This window comes from Trifolium pratense, linkage group LG7, assembly GCF_020283565.1.
Source record: "Trifolium pratense cultivar HEN17-A07 linkage group LG7, ARS_RC_1.1, whole genome shotgun sequence".
Lineage (NCBI taxonomy): Eukaryota > Viridiplantae > Streptophyta > Magnoliopsida > Fabales > Fabaceae > Trifolium > Trifolium pratense.
The window spans coordinates 3,021,315-3,043,620 of NC_060065.1; the positions used below are offsets into that span (position 1 = coordinate 3,021,315).

Here is a 22,306-nt window from a genome sequence, read left to right on the forward strand (position 1 = left end):
CAGTCTGTTTGGGTCATGCTTGGGCTTTTATTTAGCCTGCTTTCATCTTATTATGGGCTTGGCCTTTTACAAATATATTAGAATTTTTCTCAACCCACCCCTCGTGTTTCTTTTCTACCCCAGTTTTGCATTTTTGCCCTTGGTTAAAAAATTTGGAACGCATTTTCCGAATTTTTTATAATTAAACCTAAATATTTTATGTGAATCGCCAAAACCCGAATTTTGTCTTAACATAAAACACTTGTATCTATTGATGATACATAACTTAGCTTTTTGTGCTGGTGATGATACATAACTTAGCTATGAAGCAACACTTGGCCCCAAAGCCCATATACATGTAATTTGTTCACTTCAACACAACGAGCTTAATTGCTCCACAATCAACATTCTTGGTGAATGTCAAACTAGTAAAAAAACAAATATGCAGTGATACATGCATCATCATACTATCTTTGCTAATGCCGGCGGCTCGTTGATAAACTAGTGAAAAAATTTCTTCTTCTCCTCAAGACTCTCTTTCCCCCTCGAATTTTCATTTTGCTTTTGTATAAAAACTTCGGGATGCATTTTTTCAAAAATAAATTACCATTAAAAATAACATTTGAATTTGAAAATTTTTGAAAAATACATTATGAAGTTTTTTCACAAAGACAAAAATATAAATTCAAAAAGGAAAAAAGAGTCATGGAAAAAGAGAATTCTTCTAAACTAGTGCCCAAAACACTACCAACTTTCACAATAAAAAACAAACAAAACTCCAATGTTTAGTTGTCCAGATTAAAGAACACACAAAACTATTGTTATTGGAGGATACTTTACAAGCTAGAACAAGTGACACATTGTTCTTTAGATATAAAATGAATTTATTCGGCAATTGATTAATTAATAAATCCCAACCAGATGAAATAAAAAAAGTACAACTAAAAAAATGCATGCATTGTGTATTTATAATATTTTGTAAACTTTAATATGTTTACGGTGAATACTTACTTTTAATGTTTGAAATTGGTTTTGATCTGTGAAAAATTCATAACTCAAAATTGATTTTAATTTTTAATTTTAAAATGTAATTAACTAAACTTTGCGTTTAAAATTTTCAACACATAAAGCAGAAAATTATCTAAATGAGAGAAATACTACCTCCCACATAAAATACAAGATCTTTTTGGAAAAAACATAAAATTTAAGAAAAAAAATTTACATTAAATTTAATTAATAATTTACATTCTTCTATCAAAATTATCCTTCAAATATTGAGAATTATAATTTAAGTAAAAATATTTAGTTAAAAGGAGCCAAAATAAATAAAAGGAGCCAAAAATATAGCCACTAGGCTAGTTGACCCAAAAAAATACAAAAAAAAAAACTAATTTTTTGTTTGTTGTCACGTAGCCTAGTGGCTAAAGTCTCACACATTTAAATGTGGAGAATTGTGGAATCCGGGTTTCGAACTCCGGTCACTCCAATAATATATCTGATAGCTATCATTTAAGCTACACTTACGGGACAAAAAAACTAAATATTTTACATAGAAAATTATTAAAAAGAACATATACATAGAAAAAAAATAAGTAAAAACAAATTGAATTATTAAATATTAATGTTCGAAAATTTGAAAGGAATGATATCCGCATCCCTTACCAATCCAATCCCTATACAATGCCTTCGTGATTGTGTATTGGTAGTGGCAACCATAATTAGGAGCAACTCCACGTGTGGCGTGGCAGATGCGTATCATGCTGTCTTACCTCCTACGCTGTAGCTGCGGTAAGTACTAGGATAGTAAGCTAAGGGCAATAATTAAAATTTAATTTAAAGAAAAATATACTTCTTCCGTCCTAAAATATGAGAACTCATTTATCACTGCACGTATATCAATACATGATTTTGATTACGAATATCTTTAATTATCTATTAGTAAAAATTATAAAAATTTGATATTTTGAAAATATTTATCGAAACAAATCAAACAAGATCTTATATGATACTATTTACATTTATATATTCTTAAAAAAAATATGATCAAAGCACAACATATGAATAGTGTATTTAGTCAAAATGGATCTTATAAAATGAGACGGAGGGAGTATGTGATTAAATTTATCGGTATAACCACTTACTGTCAGTAAATTTTTACACTCATATTTTACGATTTTTTTAGGTCAAGTAATTTAGTGGCTGGAATTTTCATTTTTTTAATGTGAAATGTTGGGCGAATAGTCAATCAAGAAGTTCACTAGTGTTTTTTTCTTCACAAAAATGTTTGCACGGCTAAAAAAATCAAAAAACACGTTTCTGACTAAACCATGTTTGAATTTGAATTCTAAACAGTGTCGAGGCACATTTTATCCTTATAATTTTGTTTTGTTTTAAGGAAAATGTTAAACAGTATCCCCGGAGAACCAGTTAAGCATGCTAATATGGATGTTTTATCTTGAAACTTCTGAATTTAATACCCTAAAATCATAAAAAATTCTTCTAGCATTAACTTTATTTTTAATTTCCCTTTTTAGTCTACTTAACAAATGATCCATACTAAAAGCTACTTTCTTAAAACAAAACAAAATTATAAAATCTTATAAAAATATCAAAATCAATTATGGATAATTAAAAATATTTTATAAAATCATGGACTAATTTTATTATTTAATCAATTTTCATTCCAAAATTTATATCTTTTCCATACTTTAGACAAAAAAACCATAAAAAATAGTATAAATATTTTTGGTAAAAAAAGAAAATACTAGTACTATAAAATTAGTAGTAGTGCCGTTAGTAATAACAAATCCAATGGGCTGTGTTAAATAAACAAGAGGAAGAGTGGAGCCCAGTAAAATGCATTGCAGGAGATAGAGAGAGAAAGAGAGAGAGAGACCTGACCACAACTCAATAGCAACAGATACCGCCAACTTAGGTTCCCCAGCCACTACTCTAACGACACCATAGCTGTACCCAGCTGTCTTCCACCCTCATCACCCTACCCCCCTTTCCCCTCTCTCTTTTCCCTTTTACCCTTTTTTATGCATTCTCCTCTCTCTCACCTCTTCAACCATCCCCAACTATACTCTCCTTCAACCAATTCAATTCCATCATTTTCTACTATACATATCACATTCTTCTCCCACCTTTTCCGTTTACCCAAAACACACACTCCTCTTAAACCTCACTTCCACTGCTTCCATGTTGTTTCTACATTTACTCCACTAGCACTCTTTTTTTTTTCTTTTTCTTAACCAATTCAAGTTTCAACCGCCATGGATCCTTGTCCGTTTGTTCGTTTAACCATCGGAAACCTCGCTCTCAAAATTCCGGTTGCATCAAAGCCTGCACGTTCCGTCGTTCATCCTTCTTCCTCTCCGTGTTTCTGCAAGATCAAATTAAAGAACTTCCCTCTTCAATCCGCTCTCGTTCCTTTCATTCCTCACGATAATCTCTCCCCTGACTCACAAATTCAACCTATCGCTGCTACTTTTCATCTCAGTAAAGCCGATCTCGACAGACTCGCCGGAAAAAGTATATTCGTCAAGAAACTGTGTTTGAAAATCTCGATCTATACTGGTAGGAGTGGTTCAACATGTGGCGTTAACTCCGGGAGACTTCTCGGTAAGGTTTCCGTTCCGTTGAATCTTACCGGAACTGTAACGAAGGCAACGGTGTTTCATAATGGATGGATTACAGTCGGAAAGGATGCTAAAGGAGCTTCTGCACAGTTTCATTTGAATGTAAAAGCTGAACCTGATCCTAGATTCGTTTTTCAGTTCGACGGCGAACCGGAATGTAGTCCTCAAGTTTTTCAGATCCAAGGCAATATTTCACAACCTGTATTCACGTGCAAATTCAGTTTCAGAAACAACAGTGTTGACCGTAATCAACGTTCTAGGTAAATTGACTCAACAAACTTCACCTTTCATGATACTAATTTAGGTTAAAAAAAATTAATCACAACGGTTTTAGGTTAGCGACATTACCCGCGTCCAACGTGATTCTACAGTGTAAACACATTTCGCGCACTTTATTATTAGTCACTTTACTTTTTGTAGATTAGTGAAATTGAAAAGCTAAAGTTGAATTGAAAATTAGTTTAAAATTTGAATGTAATTGCTACCAAATTACACTTTAACCTAGTTGAATTAGTTGATTTTTAGAAGTGGTTTAGGTTAGGGGTCAATTTTAGGGATTCGAGTTTTTCTGAATTGTAACCGTTTTCTGTTACACCTTCCTTCAGTGTTTGTTTGTGTATCTTCTAAGTTATCTAACGTGACGGTTATTCCGTTTCGTTTCAGATCATTGCAATCGGAAGTAGGAAGTTCTAGAAGCTGGTTAAGTTCATTCGGAAGTGAACGTGAACGTCCAGGGAAAGAACGAAAAGGATGGTCCATTACGGTTCATGATCTTTCCGGTTCACCGGTTGCAGCAGCTTCAATGGTAACACCTTTCGTTGCATCTCCCGGTTCAGACCGAGTCAGTTGCTCAAATCCTGGTTCATGGCTTATTTTACGTCCTGGAGCCGGTACATGGAAGCCATGGGGAAGACTCGAGGCATGGCGTGAACGCGGTGGCTCCGACGGCCTTGGTTACCGATTTGAACTCATGCCGGAAACAAACGGTGGAATGAGTGCCGGCGGAATAGTCATTGCGGAGTCAACGTTGAGTTTGACTAAAGGAGGAAAGTTTACTCTCGATTTAAGTAGCCGTTGCGGTGGCGGAAGTGGTTCTAACGGTCGTGCAACGCCGGGAAGTGCGACATCCCCGGCGTGTAGTCCAAGGGGAAGTGGTGATTATGGTTACGGGCTTTGGCCTTATTGTATGTATAGAGGTTTTGTGATGTCGGCGAGTGTGGAGGGTGAGGGAAGGTGCAGTAAACCTACGGTGGAAGTGAGTGTGCCGCACGTGAATTGCACGGAAGATGCAGCAGCTTTTGTAGCGTTAGCTGCAGCCGTTGATTTAAGCGTTGATGCTTGCAGGCTATTCTCTCAACGGTTAAGAAAAGAGCTTTGCCAACAAATGGATTTACTTGGATGATTTTTGTGTCGTTTCGTGCTTTTTGCTGGCCATGCTGTTTTTTTAAATTTTAATGGGGTTGTTCATTTTGAGGAGTGAGGCATTTTTATTTTATTTTACTAGTACTAACAAACAATTTACAGGCTGTACAGGAATGGGGTAGAGTGGGGTCTGGATTCACGTGTGGCTTTTCCTTGATTTTCTATTTATTTTTTTTGTCAATTGTGGGAAATCAAGAAAAGTTTTTTTTTTATGTTATGATCAACTAGAGTAATTTTCTTCAGGACTGTTGCACTGACTCATAGCTCATGTGTTTGTGTGCTTTTCTTTTGTTTTTTGTGGTGTAACTTTGATTCCTTGAGTCATCTAACGCTTAAGCTGGCTGTAAGTAAGTACTTTTACCAGTAATCAAACTTTGAGTATATCGTTCTCCTAATTAATAGTAGCTGGCAATTTTTATTTTTCTATATTGATAAAGTTGGCCACCAACTAGGCTATTACCTGGATGAATGTGACGTATTTTTCTAAGTGGATATATGTTTGATTTGAAGCCAACATAGTTTTGTCATGGTAGCTATATGCGAAATTAGAATACTTATCGCGAGTAGGAGTGCTCGCGGTTCGGTTTGGATCGGTTTTGAGGTAAAAATTCATCCGATCCAAAAATAAATTTATTTGCGGTTTGGTTCGGTTTTGGATGACAAATAAAAGAAAATCGATCCAATCCGATCCAATATTATGCGGTTTAATTTGGATCGGTTTTTGGATATCCAGATTATAAATTGTAATTTTTTTTAATAAATATAAATATTATAAAAAACGCTACAAAATAATAGTTTGACATTTTTGACAAAATAAATATTAAGTTTGATGTAAAATATAACATATAATATATTGAAAATTAATATTTTGAAATGACAATTACCAATTATATTCAAAACATATAAAAAGTAAAACAAAAAATATATTAAATAAACTAACATATAGTATTATCAAAATTTAAAATAGATTAAATTAAACTAGTATTAACAAAATTTAAAATGAAAAAAAAAAGTTAATGCAATATATATATTTAGGTTGCTTCTAGGGTGAGGGCTCAATTAAGTCCCTCACCAGTGTACCACTTAATTTGACCGTTGGATTAAATAATCCCACATGATCTCATTATTCATTATCACACTTGATCTATCTCTCTCCTCTCAACTTCTTTATCGTGGCAAATGGCAAAGAAACATACTCTATCTCCGTCCCCCGAATTCAACCTTCGGATGTAAATCGAATCTTAAAAAAACATTATAGGTTTGGTTTGTATTTTATTTGGACAATTTTTTCTTCAAAATTAAAAACTGGATTTTGGTTTTAAAGGAATTTGTGGGAAACATGAAATTAGTTTTGAGAGTAAAACCGGAATTTAACACTTTGTATTTCACACTTTTACTCTAATGGTCAGGAAAAAAATCCAATCTTCACTCCCTACACTCCTTGCAGGGGTTGCTGCTGGGAGATTAGAGAATAAGGAAACGATGTACTACCCATGAAAGAAAGCAAAAATTGTCAATACAAAAATTTTAAGAAAAAATTATCCATACAATTCTCCAAACAAAAATTTTCCGCAGGCAAGATCAAATTGAAATTGAGTAAACCAAATTTATGCTTTCTTTCAGGTTGAATTTAGTTATGAAAGTTGGATTTAAATCAGAGGATCATGAAGATGTTTTTTTCCAGATACAAAAGTTGAAAGGAGAGAGAAAGAGAGTACAAGATCTAGTGTGGTAGTGTTTAATAAAATCATGTATAACTATTTAATCTAGTGGTTAGAATGAGTGGTATACCGGTGAGGGACTTAATTGAGCCCTCACCTTAGACACCACCTATATATTTATACTAATAAAAAGATAAATAAATATTAAAATATATGTATGCGGTTTGGTTTGGTTTAGATTGGTTTTAAGAAATCAATCCGAAATCCGATCCGATCCAGCGGTTTTCACAAAAGAACATCCAAATACATCCAAAAAACTTCGGTTTTTTGCAGTTTTCGGTTTTTTTGGATCGATTTTCGGTTTTTATTTGGATTGATTTGGATTTGAGCACCCCTAATCGCGAGTGGTTTTGTAAAAGTTATTCTAAAAAATTAGAATGGTGAAGGGCTACTCTATTCTTTGATAATTATTTGTCCAACAATTAACAGAGTAAATTGTATAAATAAATCTTTATGTGGTATCTACAACCATTCAATTGTAATAAAATAGTTGTAGTTATAAGCTATTAAATTTAGTCAAATGGTAAGGGTTTTGGTAGAATGCATAAAATCTTAGGTTTCATCCTTATTGGCTAAGTAAACAAAACAAAACAATAGTTGTAGATACCATGTAAATATATATTCATGTGGCTTGTGTATATTGATTGTTAAATTATCAAAAAATAAATCAGGTCCATCCAATAATTGTCACTCACAAAGTTATTTTTAGGGTAAAATATGTTTTCGGTACATACTTTTATAGTGTATTTTGATTTTCGTTCATGTAAAATAAAATCACATGTTTTCATTCCTACAAAATTCATAACCAGTTAATTGTGGTGAGTCTCAATAAACACATCAAATAATTTTCAAGTTTTTTAAAAATTTATATAAATAACCTATATAATATAAACTTTCAGTTCAATTTTTAAAATTTATATTCGTTATAGAGTTATCGACAAATAACACAACTTGCATCATTTGATCAACTTTTTCATTAGAAAAAGCCAACAAGAATAACAATGTGGCTCACTTAAGAGATTAGTATATGTATTTTAAGAGGATGTGTGGCGTGCGTGCACGCTATGTTTGAAGTTGAAACTTGAAATAGAGTAGTAATGTGGATGATAGCTGTAACGCAGTGTAGTTTGCTGCAGACTCAGATTAAGTACTTCCGGCGTGCTTTAAGGTGGCAAAACTAATAATAAATGAAAAATTAGGCACATTAATAATCCATATGATTTCTTTAAGTCATGGGATTTAGAGGAGCTTGAGCTATTAATTAAACATTTTTAAATACGGGAACCGTAAAGTGTTTGTGTTGTGTGTAGTAGTTTCTGGCTTGACTTAGGAACAAAATCAAATCACGTACGCTTTACGCATATTATATTATGGATTTGAACTTGGGATTCTTTGATGCACCCGGCCAGGCCAGCGAATGAATTTAAACAAAGTCTTATTATTATACTCTTATATTGTATCATTACAGATCATGATCATAAATTAAATTAAAAGACATTATTATAAGAGTGATAGATGATTGGGCCGAGGGTACAGTACAGAGTGTATTGAGGTTGGTGATGGTAATGGTGATGGCGCACTGACGTGTACTTGTGTATATGGCCATTGTTAAAGAAAAGAAGTCTCACATAGGTTACGAGTTGACCTGAACAAGTGTTTATAAATAAGACACAATTTTCACTTTACAAGCCGGTTTTGTAAGGATGAGTTAGGTCCAATACTCATTTTTAAGATGGTATTAGAGTCTCTTCGCGATCCATTGGACCACCTGTTATCACTATCAGATTTCTGTTATCGGGTCACCCACCATTTATATCCACGCACTAAACATCCTTACCTTACGAATCGATTTTGTAAAGATGAATTAAGTCCAAACTCATTTTTAGTCCAATAGCCATTTTTAAGACTCATATTCAAAGCTATAGTATTTTCTCATCCCTTTCACTTTGGCCAACAACTTTTTTTGGTACAAGGCCAACAACTTTGAGCAAGGGACTGCTGTTTGATTCTCAATCAATTTGTTGTAGATATGTACTGTACAACCCATAGCTGATTATAGGCTACTGTTCAATTTTGTGTCTTGTACTATTTGAATCGTCCATCTATTATGTGGAAGAATAATGCTAGCAACACACTCTTTAACAAACACACTCCAACACACTCTCTTTTATTGGTTGAAATTCACATGGGTCCCATAAAAAAATGTGAACCCATATAACTTTTATGAGACCCATATAAATTTTAACCAATAGAAGAGAGTGTGTTAGAGTGTGTTTGTTAAAGAGTGTGTTGCTAGCATTCCTCTTACGTGGAAATCTAATCAGAGAGAGAGAGGGTAATGCTTATTGATAGATCTCCGCAGAAATTATGGGGATCAAGAGGATGGAAATGAAGGGAGAACATTCCTCGAAGCGGTGAGTAGAGGCGTGGATGAAAAAAAATAGATGATGGGACAGAAGTGGTAAAATACACTCCGGTCAATCCCCTCCCCACCCCATTAACAACCATAAATATAAGCTTATAAACCGTAAGTTGTAAACTCAAAATTTTGCATCGTCAAACAAATCCTATATATTTTTTATAAGCACAACTTTAATTAATACTACTAATTTATTTTTGTCATATAAAATAATAAAAAACAATATTGAATACATATATACTACATAAAGAGTAGTAGTAATTTAGTACTTGTATGTCAAAAAAAAAAAAAAAGAGAAGTAATTTAGTACATGTGACATGTGAGTATAACTTAATTAGTAGCTACATTGCATTTTATATATGATGCTAAAGTTTAAACATAAAATCTCTAATTTATTTATCTTAAGAGGTGAATTTCTTACTATTAAATTATTTTAAAAAATCAAATGAACAGAGTAGTAATTTAGTAAGCCTTATATATACAAAATCTCTAAGCCACTATGTTTGGTCTACTGATGAGGGGTTTGAGTAATATGCAGGAGGTCTTAGATTCGATCCTCTCTGTTTCCATTGTAACAAAAAAAAATATACACAAAATGTCTTATAAAAAGGACTGAGGAAATAATTAATGGAGTGAGGGTAGGTTTAGGGGTGGGGGGGCATTGGGTAGGGTGTGTAATGTATGCTGCTGCTGAGACCGTCTGAAATAATAAACTCCACAAACATTTCTGTATTTTACCCCCACAATTGCTTACTTCTGTAGGTAAGGTTGGGCAACAGAGTGCGACTGAGTTGGTGTTATGTGATGTGGTGCCTGTGTGAGAGCTAAGCATCACGCTGGCAGCAGACATGTGTGGGGTGTGAATTTGTTTCTGTACTTTTTTGGTTAAACTTAATTTTTTTTTTGAGAATTTTATGCAAGATTTTGTTAATACTCCGTATATACAAAGTGGAACATATTTTCACAATACATGAATTTTATGAATAAATAAACCTTTCATTTCATCTAATCTAACTACTATAAAACTTATTAATTCAGTGATAAAAATAAGTTTGTGTGTAATAAAAATTGTATTTTACTATCAAAAAACATTTTTTTTAAGACTATCCAAAAACACTTAGATTAGATAACGCGGACCTCTTCTAGTTTAACTTAGGTTCTGCGTTCGATCCTTAATTTGAACATGCAACAGTGTTAAAATTTTTAGAGAAAATTTAACATTCATTTTGGTTTAGTCTCTATAATTATACGCAGAATTGTATTTTACTTTTATATCATAAACTTGACCCTTATACAAATCAACTACACTCAAAATTTAAAATTAGTTGAGTGAACAAATAATAATAATATCACTCCTTCCGACCTTTTATTATAAGAAAAAAATTTACTTTTTAAATTTATAGAATGTTACATATATTCCGTCAATAATATAGAATTTATTTATAATAAAATAAAGATACGAGGGGGAGTATTTATTATTCTTAATTAAGATTTTCAGTTAAGTTTCTCAACTATGAACTCCTCAAAAAAAAATATTGAGATGGATTTTTTTTTTTGAGTTACTTAATTAAAAGTGCCACGTGTCTAATTTTTTAGTTTCTTAAAAAAAAAGTGTACTGTATCAGTTAGCAAAACCACATCTCACTACCCAGACAGCCGCCTTGAAACCGGTTGTGCGCTGTCGTCCCGCCGTATTGCAACTCTCCGTCACCAGACGTCGGCCGTCTCTCAACCTCAGTAAAATGAAGGCGTTGGGATGGTGGCTGATAGTTGTTGGAACTCTCCGATTAGCCTCCGTGTGGTTCGGTTTCTTCGACATTTGGGCTCTTCGACTCGCCGTCTTCTCCAACACCACCAGTAACTAACTTCTCTCTTCTCTCTCTCTCTCTTTCTTTCCGCATTTTACTCCAACAACTAGAAAAGTAGTTACATATCCAAGTTGTTTAATTAGTTACACTGTTCATTCACTCACATCAATGAATTGATGGATCCTCACACATTTCAATGGTCGATTGCTTCCTGTTTCAACTGCTTGATTTCAGAGAAACTAGTAGTTAATGCTACTAGTATAGTATTTATGAGTTACACAATTGCAACACGTTAGATCCAATGTATCAGAATTTGAGATTTCCTAGATCCCAATGCATTCTAAATTATTTATATTGATATGGCTCAATTTTCTCCCAACACTGTGGAATTGAATTTTTAGATTTTAATTTGTAAATTATAGATCATAATCAGCATAACCGAGAAATTAATCTGGTTTTAGTAAGTTAGTTAGTGGTTAAACAAATGTCAACTTGTTTTGGTAGGATTGACTTTAATTGTTTTCTAACAATAATGTAAAGGAGTTGGATTGTGATTGCGTGATTAACAAATTTGGATTGTTAGTGAAAACAATGAATCTGTTCCTTGTTTGACTTTGCTGATCTTCTGGATAAATGTTTAGGTTTTGGTCGTTGTTTATGAACAGTGGTTTTAGGACTTAGGAAATGTGAGAAGTTATGTTTTGATTGTTTTCAAGCAATGAGGTTTTTTGTATATAAAGATTTAAGAGTGTTTGACACATTGAATACTTTTCATTTGTAATTATCCTGATCAACATGATGCCTTTTGACGCCTACGTTTAACGGAAATGGATTCTGTGTAGTCATGTAGTTGACAATTTCATAAGTTGATATTAGTGTGTCAATTCATATATTAGATGAATATTTATTGAACTTTAATGGGACCGTCTGATCTTGATCCAATGTTATTGACACGTTGAATGTGGGATTTTCTAACTGTCGGAAATCCCGGTTTGGGTTGAACATGAATCAGATTTGAACATCAAATTTCTTGATATTTGAAAACGTAGTATTGCAATTTGAAAACAGAATTGGACATCACTTATAATTCATCTTGAAATTTTCATCCAATGTGTGCGGTGAAAGTAGCATATGCTTTTATCTCTTGCTGGAAGTAGCATATGCTTATGCAATACCTGTACACACAAGGAACAAATTAATTAAGACAAAATGAGCACTCATTTTTCATGGTTTGGTTGATTAGAGTTTTTGTTTTATGCCATAGATAATTGAGTAAAATCAAGCCACCTCAAAATCAGCCGAACCATTGACAATAGAATAAAATCAAGGATTCGCATTCTTCCTTTTTCAGCCACACTAGCAAAACCTGTGATATGGCATTGATTTTACCTCAAATCATCATTCTGTGATGAGAATACTATTTTCCACTTATAAAATTCAACAGTATTCCAAGAACACAAATTCACAATGGCTTAGCAAAGTTGTTTTGCTGCATTTCATTGAGCTTTCCAGCAAGAGTATAATTTCAAACATTATTCGAGTATGCACTGCAGAATTATGGTAACTGATAAGAGTTTATCGTTTGTTGCAGTGACTGAAGTTCACGGACGCACATTTGGAACTTGGACACTGTTGACCTGCACCCTCTGCTATATCTGTGCATTCAACCTTGATAATAAGCCTATTTACCTGGCTACGTTATTGTCATTTGTCTACGCGTTTGGTCATTTCTTGACAGAAAACCTAATTTATCACACAATGGCGATTTCGAATCTCACTACTGTCAGTATATTTGCAGGTATGATGAGTTTTATTCTCGTGTCCCATCAATTTTACTTGCATTGCAATATTTTCTTTGATTTTAAAGCAAAGCACTGTTTTTTCCCTTCCTGCCAATGATTCAATATTCTGTGTGTTTGTTTAATTTTGTGTAGTTGCATAAGTTAATTTGTAGGCCTCAATGAATATATAGATTTACTGCCTATTTGGAATTACCATTATGAAAAGTAGAAGTAATTTTAAGAACATGAAATTGATTTGGATAGTTTGTGTGTTTTGAAATAAAACTATTTTTGTCTTTAAAATTGATTCTAATTTGTACCTGAGATTCAAAACTTTTACCTCCAAACATGATTTTTAGTCTCAAGTTTATTGTTCAATTCTTTTCTCATTAATTCACTTTACGTTCAATTCATTCGAAATTAATATTCAAACCCAATGCTCAACAGTTCAGCATTCTTGCATTCTCGAATTGTTGTTATATGAATTATTTGCTAGTTACTGTTTGATGTCCTCTGTATACCTTGCGGCCCGTTATTTTTGTGGAACTTCCTCAATCTCACTTATTGTTGCCCTTTAAATCTGGATGCAACACATTTTAATATCTAATCTAATATTAATAATAGGAACATCGATTGTATGGATGCTATTGCAATGGAATACACACCTCAAAGTCCGCTCGAAGCCTTCTAATAGAAAGCATTAGCAAGCAAAAAAAGTCACGGACGAAAGTGCGATGTGGTCGGTACTATATCGGTACTATATTAGACTCTGTTAGGAAAACAAACAGACACAGTTCTAATATCTTATCCTTGTCCTTTTACTCCTCTTTAAGAGTAATTTCTAGTTGTTACAATTACAATTAAAACATTTGCTACACATTGCTGATATACAAAATTGATGACATTATTGGAATTGTGTTGCCTTCTGGATAGAATGACGCAGCTATGCTATTTTTCTTTAAAAGACAAACTTGCATCAATTATTTCTGAATTGGCATATTATTTTGGAATCAATCTTGAGGTGAAAATAACATATTCTGCTATATTCACAGACAAACTCAAGCCCTGGTGCAGGGTGACCTGGCCACAACCTTTAGGAACCTGCTAACCATAACCATTTTTGTTGTTATATATTTGTGAGTATTCTCATTCGAATCTGAAGGAAGTCAACAGTCTAATATTAATAGTACTACAAAGAAAACACTGCATCCAGCCTGGTTACTGAATTGGCGGCACTTCCATTTCAAAGCAGACATTTGTTTACAAAATTAATAAGAAAACATTTCAAACATAGCAAAATCAAGTAGTTGGAGTTGAGTGAATAATAAACTTTAGTAAATGGGGAATTGTTGGGAAGAACTCGAGTTTGAGAGCCATGATCCTTTTCTTTAGTGCACTACATATACTCAAATTCAAAAATCGGGTAAGATTTAAATCTACGAGAAATGTCCAATCCAAAATACTAGTTTATTAGGTGTGAGCATTTTATAGCTTAAATATCACAATGAACCTTTTTACCTATTTTTCGACAAAAAAAAAAAAACTCTACCTATTCAACGCAGAACTCATAACATTGTCACCCTCTTTAAGACATGACGTTTACAAAATTACAACTACTGTCACTCTATCAACAATGATCGGATAGTATCCTTTTATCTTTGAAGACTTCATTCACCTATAAGTATTTAGTTGAATACCCCTTAATCCAACTATAGGTAGCCTTTTTCTGTGTCCTTACTCTCATAGCTTAACTCTTAAGTAGTACACTAAACTTCTTTATCTCCTAAATATGTGGGATTCATAACAAAATCATGGAGGAGCCATTATTTATTTTGATTTGTGTAACTGTTTTTCACCCAATACCACGTTATAATCACTAATTCTCCTATGAACTTGTTTCGTGCTAATTTAAGGATCTTATGGACAATTTAATCCTCTTTAACATTGCATCTTAAGATATAAGTTTTATGTCTAAATTTTAAAACTCTTAGGAATCTTCTGTTTGTACATGGATGATTTTGTCTGACTATAATAAACTAGTCTTGGCAGTGGTATAGAACATATTAAGAGCCAATGTTTCATAGGAAGAAAGTATATGTATCATTCTTCAACGTGCACACATTTTAGATTAGTTTCCAATGTAGTTTCTTGGTTGGCTGCATTTTCTCATCAAGCACTTTCCTTGCAAGTTATGTTTATTGTGTGTCTGAAGCGACCATTTAAACAAAAATAGAAGAAAATTTTTTTTGACAGAAGATTTTTTATCAATGAAAATTTCTTCTATTATTGATTACTCAATATTGCCAAACTTTTTGCAAATTCCATCATCACTTCAATTGTCACCCATACTGTTGTGCTATTTATAGACAAACAAAAGCTTCTAACAGCATCAATGTTGAATCAAATGTCATGTATGAATCATAATTCAGCCAGCATTGCCTCAAAAAAAAAATAAAAAAAATCAGCCAGCATCATAATTAAGTGAAATCAAGCACTCCATCTGCTTCTTTTCGTAAACAATACACTACGAAAAGAGACGTGTTCAATTATCATACACTCTTGTCGGTCTTAAATATAAAATCAAAGGTACGTGTATATTTGGTCAAAATTTGGGTTACCTTGTTACTTTTTTTGACTTCGTGATTTCCATCTGCCACTTTTCTTTTTCAATTTTTTTTTCTTCTAATCTTTCTTTCTCTTTTTTTTAAACTAAAAATTAAAATTCAGAACCTACACTTTTTAGCCTTTGTAATCATATTGAAAACCCTAAACGCACCAATTATGTAGCATTGACACTGATACATCAACTACATTCAACCACTTTCATTTTTCAAAGTATTACAAATGCATACATGATGTCAGGTTAGTTTAGTGTTTGGTGTATGTATCGGTGGTTCATATCGGTCTCTTTGCGATGTCTTTTAGTTGTTGATTGTGTGTCTTTCTCACCTTCAGTATGACCTTGATATTCAAATAAGCTCATATCTTCCTCCATCGCCTCATTTTCTTCTTCCTCTTCCTTGTTTTCGTCGTCAATCGTGTCTTCTACTTCCTCAGGCTCTTCATCTTCCACTCGATCTCGATTATATCCAACATTATCATCACCTTCACCATTGTTTTCTTCTATGACAATTTCAGGTTTTTTCTTTTTTGCATCACCAATCAATTCATACGGTTTATTCATCCATAAATGAAACCCTTTTCTTCCAAGTATCTTGGTTTCTTGTGAGTGTTTGAGTTGGTATAACAACCAGATGGCAAGAACAATTAAAGTAAATATTTTAAGACCTTGTTTTACCTTGTAACCATTTGTCCTTTGATTTCGGTTAGGTGATTGCTTCAACATCTTGTACTCATAAATTGTTCTTGCAAGTATATCAGCAATGACTGCAAAGAATCCGAATTTGTGTTAGCGAGGCTTCTATGTAAAGGAGACATCAAATGGATGCAATAAAAAACATTGCAAGAAAAGCAATCTCTTATGACTTATATCAAACAAAAGAAGACTCATATTTCTTTCTGAGTTGAAAAATGAAAAAGAAGACACAAAAGAAGCTACTGCCTTCTATAATCAAACAAGAGTCTTCTTAAATGATAATAACATGTATAGAAGTAAATGAGCCTCAAATTACGATATATTGATATATAACATATGCTTTCAAAGGAAAGTGTGTGACAGAATATTATTAAATAATATGGTTTAAAGTGGATTGAAACTTACAAAGTCGGTAGAAGCTAAGACAGTGAGAAAAATGCAATCTGTCTAAGTGCTTATACTTAGATTCTGTATTGAGTGGAGTAAAGCAACGCCAAGTCCACAATCATAAGTGAAAGAGATGGAAAATTGTGAATGCTCGTGAACAACATGGATGTCACGGGCCTGTCATGTATATCCGATCCTATAATATATAGTACTACTATATATATTTAGTATTAAGTTATTTATATATTTTAGTTTTATTTTATTTATTTTAGTTTTCACCGCCGGATGATTAACATCTGTCATAAAACTTGGAGAGCACACAAGTGTGGATGCTTCGTTCCAACCGAATTTTTACGATACGCATGAACTAGAAATCAAATCCCTGATAATATGCTTAAATGGGACAAAAACTCTTCTCACTTGGTTCGATTCATCATTGGTATGTAAGAGTTTTAATTATCTTATTCACATAAAATTTATATTGTTTCCTAAGTTTATCATTCACGGGACTATGTTAGTATTATTGCTAGCTTATAGATATTTACAAAAATGAGATAAAATAATTAAAACTATCTTGGTAAAAAAAATTAAAACAGTTAAACCTTTGAAGGGGGTCTTATATAAAAAGAGTGACACTTCATAAAGCTTACTATATAGTAAATATTTTTAGTCGTTCTCGATACACTTTATGCTGGGGAGACCGTTTATTAATATATTTTATTTTGGCTTGTTAAAAAAAATAAAGCTTACTATATATTTAGGCAGGGGCCCTGCACATTGTGAGGCAGAAGGTGAACTCAAAAATGAAGTTTTTTAAAGGTAAATAAATTAGTAAAATTAATATGTTTTTATTCTTCAAATGACACATGATTGTTCATTAAAAATTATGTCCTTAATAAAAAAAAAATACATATCGAGAATTTTTAGTGGGTGAACATTGGAATTTTTTGGTTAATTAATTTTTCTTTGCAAAAGAGATTTGATTTCATAATGAGAATTTAAGAAAACAATAGTCGGTCAAAAGAAGTTTATTAAGCAAATAATATCGAGATTTTTTTTTTGAGGTAAGCAAATAGTAATATCGAGATGATTAGCCGGTATGTGACGTGTTTTTTGGTATAAAATGGTACTTTTGAAGGTTATTTATTTAGAGATTGTTACAAGATAAATTACCAAGACAAATTCATGATGCATTTCATATTCAGATATTCACTTATGTATTATCTGATATTCATAAATTTAGACAGACACGCCTTAAAGAAAATACTTGTGTGATATTCTTTGAATTTCCATGGTGAGCCAATATATAAGTGCAAAAATTTGCTTCGCGATAAGAATGATGCACCTCTACTTCCCACTCCAAGTCAATGAGTCTTCTTCTAATGCAGCTTATGAGTCATGAGTGTTTTCCCAATAGGATTATTAGTACTCGTATTGGACTTAATGTTGCTCACCACAGTCCTCGAGTCCATATGAAGCTCTATTGCCTTAAAATTTAGTCTTCTAAATTCTAAAATGTTGAAGTCTCTCCGAAACACCCAACGACTCTGCTAAATAAGTATCACCATGTGTTTATATCTAATAAAACGAGCAAAATCTCTCAACCATTCACCATCACCGCCCCTTATAACACCACCACAACCAATACGACCACCCTCATTTCTAATCCATGTAACATTAATCACCCCACCTTCAATTTTAACTATTCAGATTGCACTAAAATTGTTTTAAAAAAAAAAAAAACATTGAGGTTTTAGTACCCCAAGAAAATTCAATGGGTATACGGCTTAAATTTGTAGTATAGTTATACTCTTAGTACATACAGTAGAGAAGGGTCCAGTAGCATAATTAAAGATGGTGATGACGAAAATGAATGGCCAGTGTCCCTTATAATTGGTACACTGTGAGCAGCAAATAGTAATTGAGACTGAAATAAATTACCTTATGGTGTCTAGACCAAAAGAGACACACAAAGTGAATACAACTCACTCAGAAGTGATAATTAGATTCAGCAATTTCTTTACCTCCCTTCATGTTAGGCTTTTGAATACACTTTTTTTTTTCTTCTAAATTTTTTATTGATGAAATTCACACTATTAAAAAGTGAAAAATTGCAAATTTAAATGTTGTTTTTATATATCAAATTTTTGTACGGTCTTTTACCATTTTATATTGTGCTAGGACGACATTTACTTTAAAACATTTTTTTTGCTAAAGCAACATTTATTTGAATGAGTGAATAATGAGACCCTTATAGTATGAATTTAGATTGAGTGCTATTACAGACCACATGTAGTCCTCGTGCTGTCAGCAATCTGTGACCGTTCGATTGAAATCAGACGATTTAGATTTTAACATTAGAATTTTATATTTAATTAGAATAAAAATCTATCTAAAGATCTGAACCGTCCAATCTTAATTGGACGATAATAAAATACCGATTGCAACCCGACTACATTTAATCCGATTCTCCTTTATATACTTGTTATTGTAAGCACCAATGGCATTAGTATACATTATTGTTCTGGACAAGACTTTTGGGCTGAACCAAGCCCAATGTCAAATCCACTGGCCCAATGCCACATCCATTGGCCTATATATACGACCTTCACAAACCTCACAAGGTATGCATGGCTCTAACCTCGACCTCCACCTCAAGCTTATACTGACTTGGGCGTCAGAGCGTTATCTGCAGGTACCCCCCTTTCGGTGTTGCCGGTCGTCCCTAATGCTCGGATTCAAACCTCCAGCTCGGAGCATCCTTCCACAGATCCATCAATGTGAGTTCTCTATCTCTCTTTTATCTCTACCGATAAAACTTGAGTTTTGTTACGAACAATTATATTGTCTGAAATTCAAAAGAGATCGAAAATGACTCTGTTTGGTAAAAAATAAGTTACTAAAATAAGCTATAAACTCTTTTTTAAAAATTATTACCAAATAAAGTTTTTAACTTATAAGTTAGTTTATTGACCTTCCCAACAGAGTCGTGAAAAAAAAAAGTGAATGAAACTTACTCAAAATAATCACCAAGTCTTAGCCTCTATCGATTTATTAAGGCTTAATTAGTCTTTTGGTCCCTTAAAGACATTTTAGGTTTTACAATGGTCCCTTAAAGAAAAAAATGTCCGGATTGGTCCCTTAAAGACACATCCGTTTCTCAATTGGTCATTTCCGTCAATTTTTTACAAAAAACGTTAGTTTTAGTTGTCTGGATTGTGGATGTCATTAAGTGTAAGTGGTCTACCAAAAACCTTATTAATTTTTAAAATTTTAACCATTAAAATTTTTTGTTATATTTGGAGTTAAAATTTAACGGAAAGGACCAATATGACAAACATATATGTCTTTAAGGGACCAATCCGGACATTTTTTTCTTTATGGGACCAATCCGAACCTTTTTTTCTTTAAGGGACCATTGTGAAACCTAAAATATCTTTAAGGGACCAATAAACTAATTAAGCCATTTATTAATGTTTCTGTAAGACTTAAAAATAAGGTAGTAGTCCGTAATTAATGTGTTTGACAGTGATGATGTTAGGGTGTCCTTAGCCATGATCATCCTAGTAAACTGCTTCAATTCAACACACCAAATCCAACTTTGAAAATTAATTAACGATTTGTTCTCACTGAAATATTTGTGTGTCAGCTGAGCTAAGCAATTGTACAAAATGAGAAGATTGATTAGTGAGTAGTAATTTAATGAGGTCCCTAGGCACGTCCAATAGGAGTAGTATCTATGTGATGTTGCTATCTATCCTCCTCTTTACTCTATCCCTTCGAGGTGCAAGAAAGAAGGTTGCTTTTGTTCATCATCCTGATGCATAAATCTTAATCTTGTAGGATACGTAAACAGAACACTCTGACATACACTTCTTTCTTATCCCCTTTTTCCAATCACTCATCATATCCACACTAATTTATGCAATCTTTTCATTTTTCTTCCTTAATTTATGCACCAGGAAATTAAGCATACCCATAAAGCTAAAATTTTAAGCATTTTACTCTCGCGTTTGTTTTTTTTTTACGCGCTATTACAGAGACTAATCATCTCGAAGTGACTGAGATTTATTTAATAGGTTGAAATCTTCCAACATGCTTATCTATATGCACCGGTCAGAGATCGAACTCAGAATCAAAAATTAAAGGACCCAAGTATCTAAGTAACAGATCCAAAACTATTGCATTTCCTATATAAAAAATCCATACAATAGATTTTGCCTTTTGAGTTGAATAAAGAAGTGAAATAATTAAATAAAGAAATAAAAGAAAATATTTAGCTTATACTGTAATATAGTATTAGTTTTTTTTTGTCAAGGTCACATATATTATACTCAATATATTTAAAAAGTAAAATGTATCAAAGTAGGGAAAATTGCATTTTTTTCTAATATAAAGAATCCATACAATAGATTTTGCCTTTTGAGTTGAATGAAGAAGTGAAATAAATAAAGAAATAAAGGAGAATATTTAGAGCTAGCTAGCTATGATATGCTTAGTTGCTTACAAACAAATCAACACAAGTGTTAATTTAAAGCAAAAAAATGTCATGAATTAATATGTACTATATATATAGTTGCCAAATATCTACCATATACAAGGTGAGAGCAACAATATATGTCAAGAGCTAGAGAAACAGAAAATTACTAATAATAAAACTATATACTATAGTTGCTGCTTGATTGAGCCTTGAAGTATTTATTCCAAAACAAATTAAATAAGGGTGTTGTGTTACCCTTTTGAGTCAATAATTTAAGGGTTGAATAAGTAGTCCCCACATTTGCACTTCCAACTTATAGGTTTGTAATTTGAAAGACCATCTCCTCTTGAAGAGTAAGTAACTTTTGCTTCTGAATAATGATGACTTCTTTGTATTTGAACTTTAGATGGTACAATAGGTACTTGAACTGCTTCACAATGCACACAACTTGTACATCTTTTTTCACACTTTGGTGGCCTTGACCCTATTTGAAACTTTTCTACTAACATTGATCCATTTTCTTCCATGCCATTCTGCAAGCACATGTATATATAAATATATTGAGATATGGAAATGAAACTATACAAAAATATATTATTAGTATATGCTTTATGATTTTGATACATATATATTGTAGTAGTACCTTTGCAACTTCATTGAGATTGGAAATTGGTCTTCCTGCATGCATATTAATATTATACATTAATGAAGGAAGATAATCATATATCATACTCTACCCGGTCATTATCATAAGCAAAAAATCTACTTTTGTAGGTTCATTGAAAAATTGATTATCTGGTCTATAATATATAGTCAAGGTACATCAGTTTTTCAATGAACGTATAATACTGACCGGGTGGAGTATATTGATTGATGAAAACAGAACATATATAACAGAAGTGAGATATATATAACATAACTAACCTTCAGCCATGAAAACAAGATGAATGAAGAAAGAATTAGTTGAAGCAAAGAGAATGAAGCATAAGAAGATGATATGTCTATATTTGTGACAGAAGAGACTCATTTTACTAGTTATGCTAATTTTCTCAGGGTATGTATGTAAAGTAAAGTAAAGAGAGGCAGAGGAAGAGAGCAGTTAATATATTGTTTTGAGTGTAAAAAAAGATAGAAGAGAGCAATAAATGAGAGTATGGTAGGAATGGAACAGTGTATGTACGTGTGGGGGGGAGAGAGAAGGGGATATGTGACAGCAGAGAAGGCAGTAAAATTGAAATTCTGAAAAAGGTGTCCTTAAATGGGTCAGATATTGAATGCCAACTTCTCTATAATACATTGTTCATGTCATATTCATCCAGTGCACGACCTGTCACACAACTAATTCAATTCAA

General features: G+C 32.7%; 4 protein-coding genes across 4 annotated transcripts; 2 read left to right on the forward strand and 2 right to left on the reverse strand.

Annotated features, from left to right (window-relative positions):
- The first annotated feature begins 2,774 nt into the window (after positions 1-2,774).
- LOC123893650 lies at positions 2,775-5,468 on the forward strand. The gene is made up of 2 exons (XM_045943416.1): positions 2,775-3,880; positions 4,284-5,468. Exons 1-2 carry the CDS (start codon positions 3,255-3,257, stop codon positions 5,020-5,022), a joined length of 1,365 nt encoding a protein of 454 aa, XP_045799372.1. The 5' UTR covers positions 2,775-3,254; the 3' UTR covers positions 5,023-5,468.
- Positions 5,469-10,744: 5,276 nt separating this feature from the next.
- Positions 10,745-13,751, forward strand: LOC123893651 (ergosterol biosynthetic protein 28). Its single transcript, XM_045943417.1, has 3 exons — positions 10,745-11,039; positions 12,582-12,788; positions 13,396-13,751. Exons 1-3 carry the CDS (start codon positions 10,925-10,927, stop codon positions 13,473-13,475), a joined length of 402 nt encoding a protein of 133 aa, XP_045799373.1. The 5' UTR covers positions 10,745-10,924; the 3' UTR covers positions 13,476-13,751.
- A 1,535-nt stretch (positions 13,752-15,286) lies between these two features.
- LOC123893652 (leiomodin-3-like) lies at positions 15,287-16,277 on the reverse strand. Its single transcript, XM_045943418.1, has one exon. It carries the CDS (start codon positions 16,115-16,117, stop codon positions 15,635-15,637), a length of 483 nt encoding a protein of 160 aa, XP_045799374.1. The 5' UTR covers positions 16,118-16,277; the 3' UTR covers positions 15,287-15,634.
- A 4,571-nt stretch (positions 16,278-20,848) lies between these two features.
- On the reverse strand, positions 20,849-22,098 carry LOC123893653 (EPIDERMAL PATTERNING FACTOR-like protein 2). Its single transcript, XM_045943419.1, has 3 exons — positions 21,879-22,098; positions 21,598-21,632; positions 20,849-21,487 (listed from the first exon to the last, which is right to left on the reverse strand). The coding sequence occupies exons 1-3, from the start codon at positions 21,979-21,981 to the stop codon at positions 21,227-21,229; spliced, it is 399 nt and encodes a 132-aa protein (XP_045799375.1). The 5' UTR covers positions 21,982-22,098; the 3' UTR covers positions 20,849-21,226.
- Between the last annotated feature and the right edge of the window lie 208 nt (positions 22,099-22,306).

Coding starts and splice junctions, on each gene's coding strand:
- LOC123893651 (XM_045943417.1), top strand. CDS start 10,925: ATGAAGGCGTTGGGATGGTGGCTGATAGTTGTTGGAACTCTCCGATTA. Junction 11,040..12,581: donor CGTCTTCTCCAACACCACCA/GTAACTAACTTC, acceptor CGTTTGTTGCAG/TGACTGAAGTTCACGGACGC. Junction 12,789..13,395: donor TACTGTCAGTATATTTGCAG/GTATGATGAGTT, acceptor TATTAATAATAG/GAACATCGATTGTATGGATG.
- LOC123893650 (XM_045943416.1), top strand. CDS start 3,255: ATGGATCCTTGTCCGTTTGTTCGTTTAACCATCGGAAACCTCGCTCTC. Junction 3,881..4,283: donor GACCGTAATCAACGTTCTAG/GTAAATTGACTC, acceptor GTTTCGTTTCAG/ATCATTGCAATCGGAAGTAG.
- LOC123893653 (XM_045943419.1), bottom strand. CDS start 21,981: ATGAGTCTCTTCTGTCACAAATATAGACATATCATCTTCTTATGCTTC. Junction 21,633..21,878: donor TCTTGTTTTCATGGCTGAAG/GTTAGTTATGTT, acceptor ATATGCATGCAG/GAAGACCAATTTCCAATCTC. Junction 21,488..21,597: donor ATCTCAATGAAGTTGCAAAG/GTACTACTACAA, acceptor ATGTGCTTGCAG/AATGGCATGGAAGAAAATGG.
- LOC123893652 (XM_045943418.1), bottom strand. CDS start 16,117: ATGTTGAAGCAATCACCTAACCGAAATCAAAGGACAAATGGTTACAAG.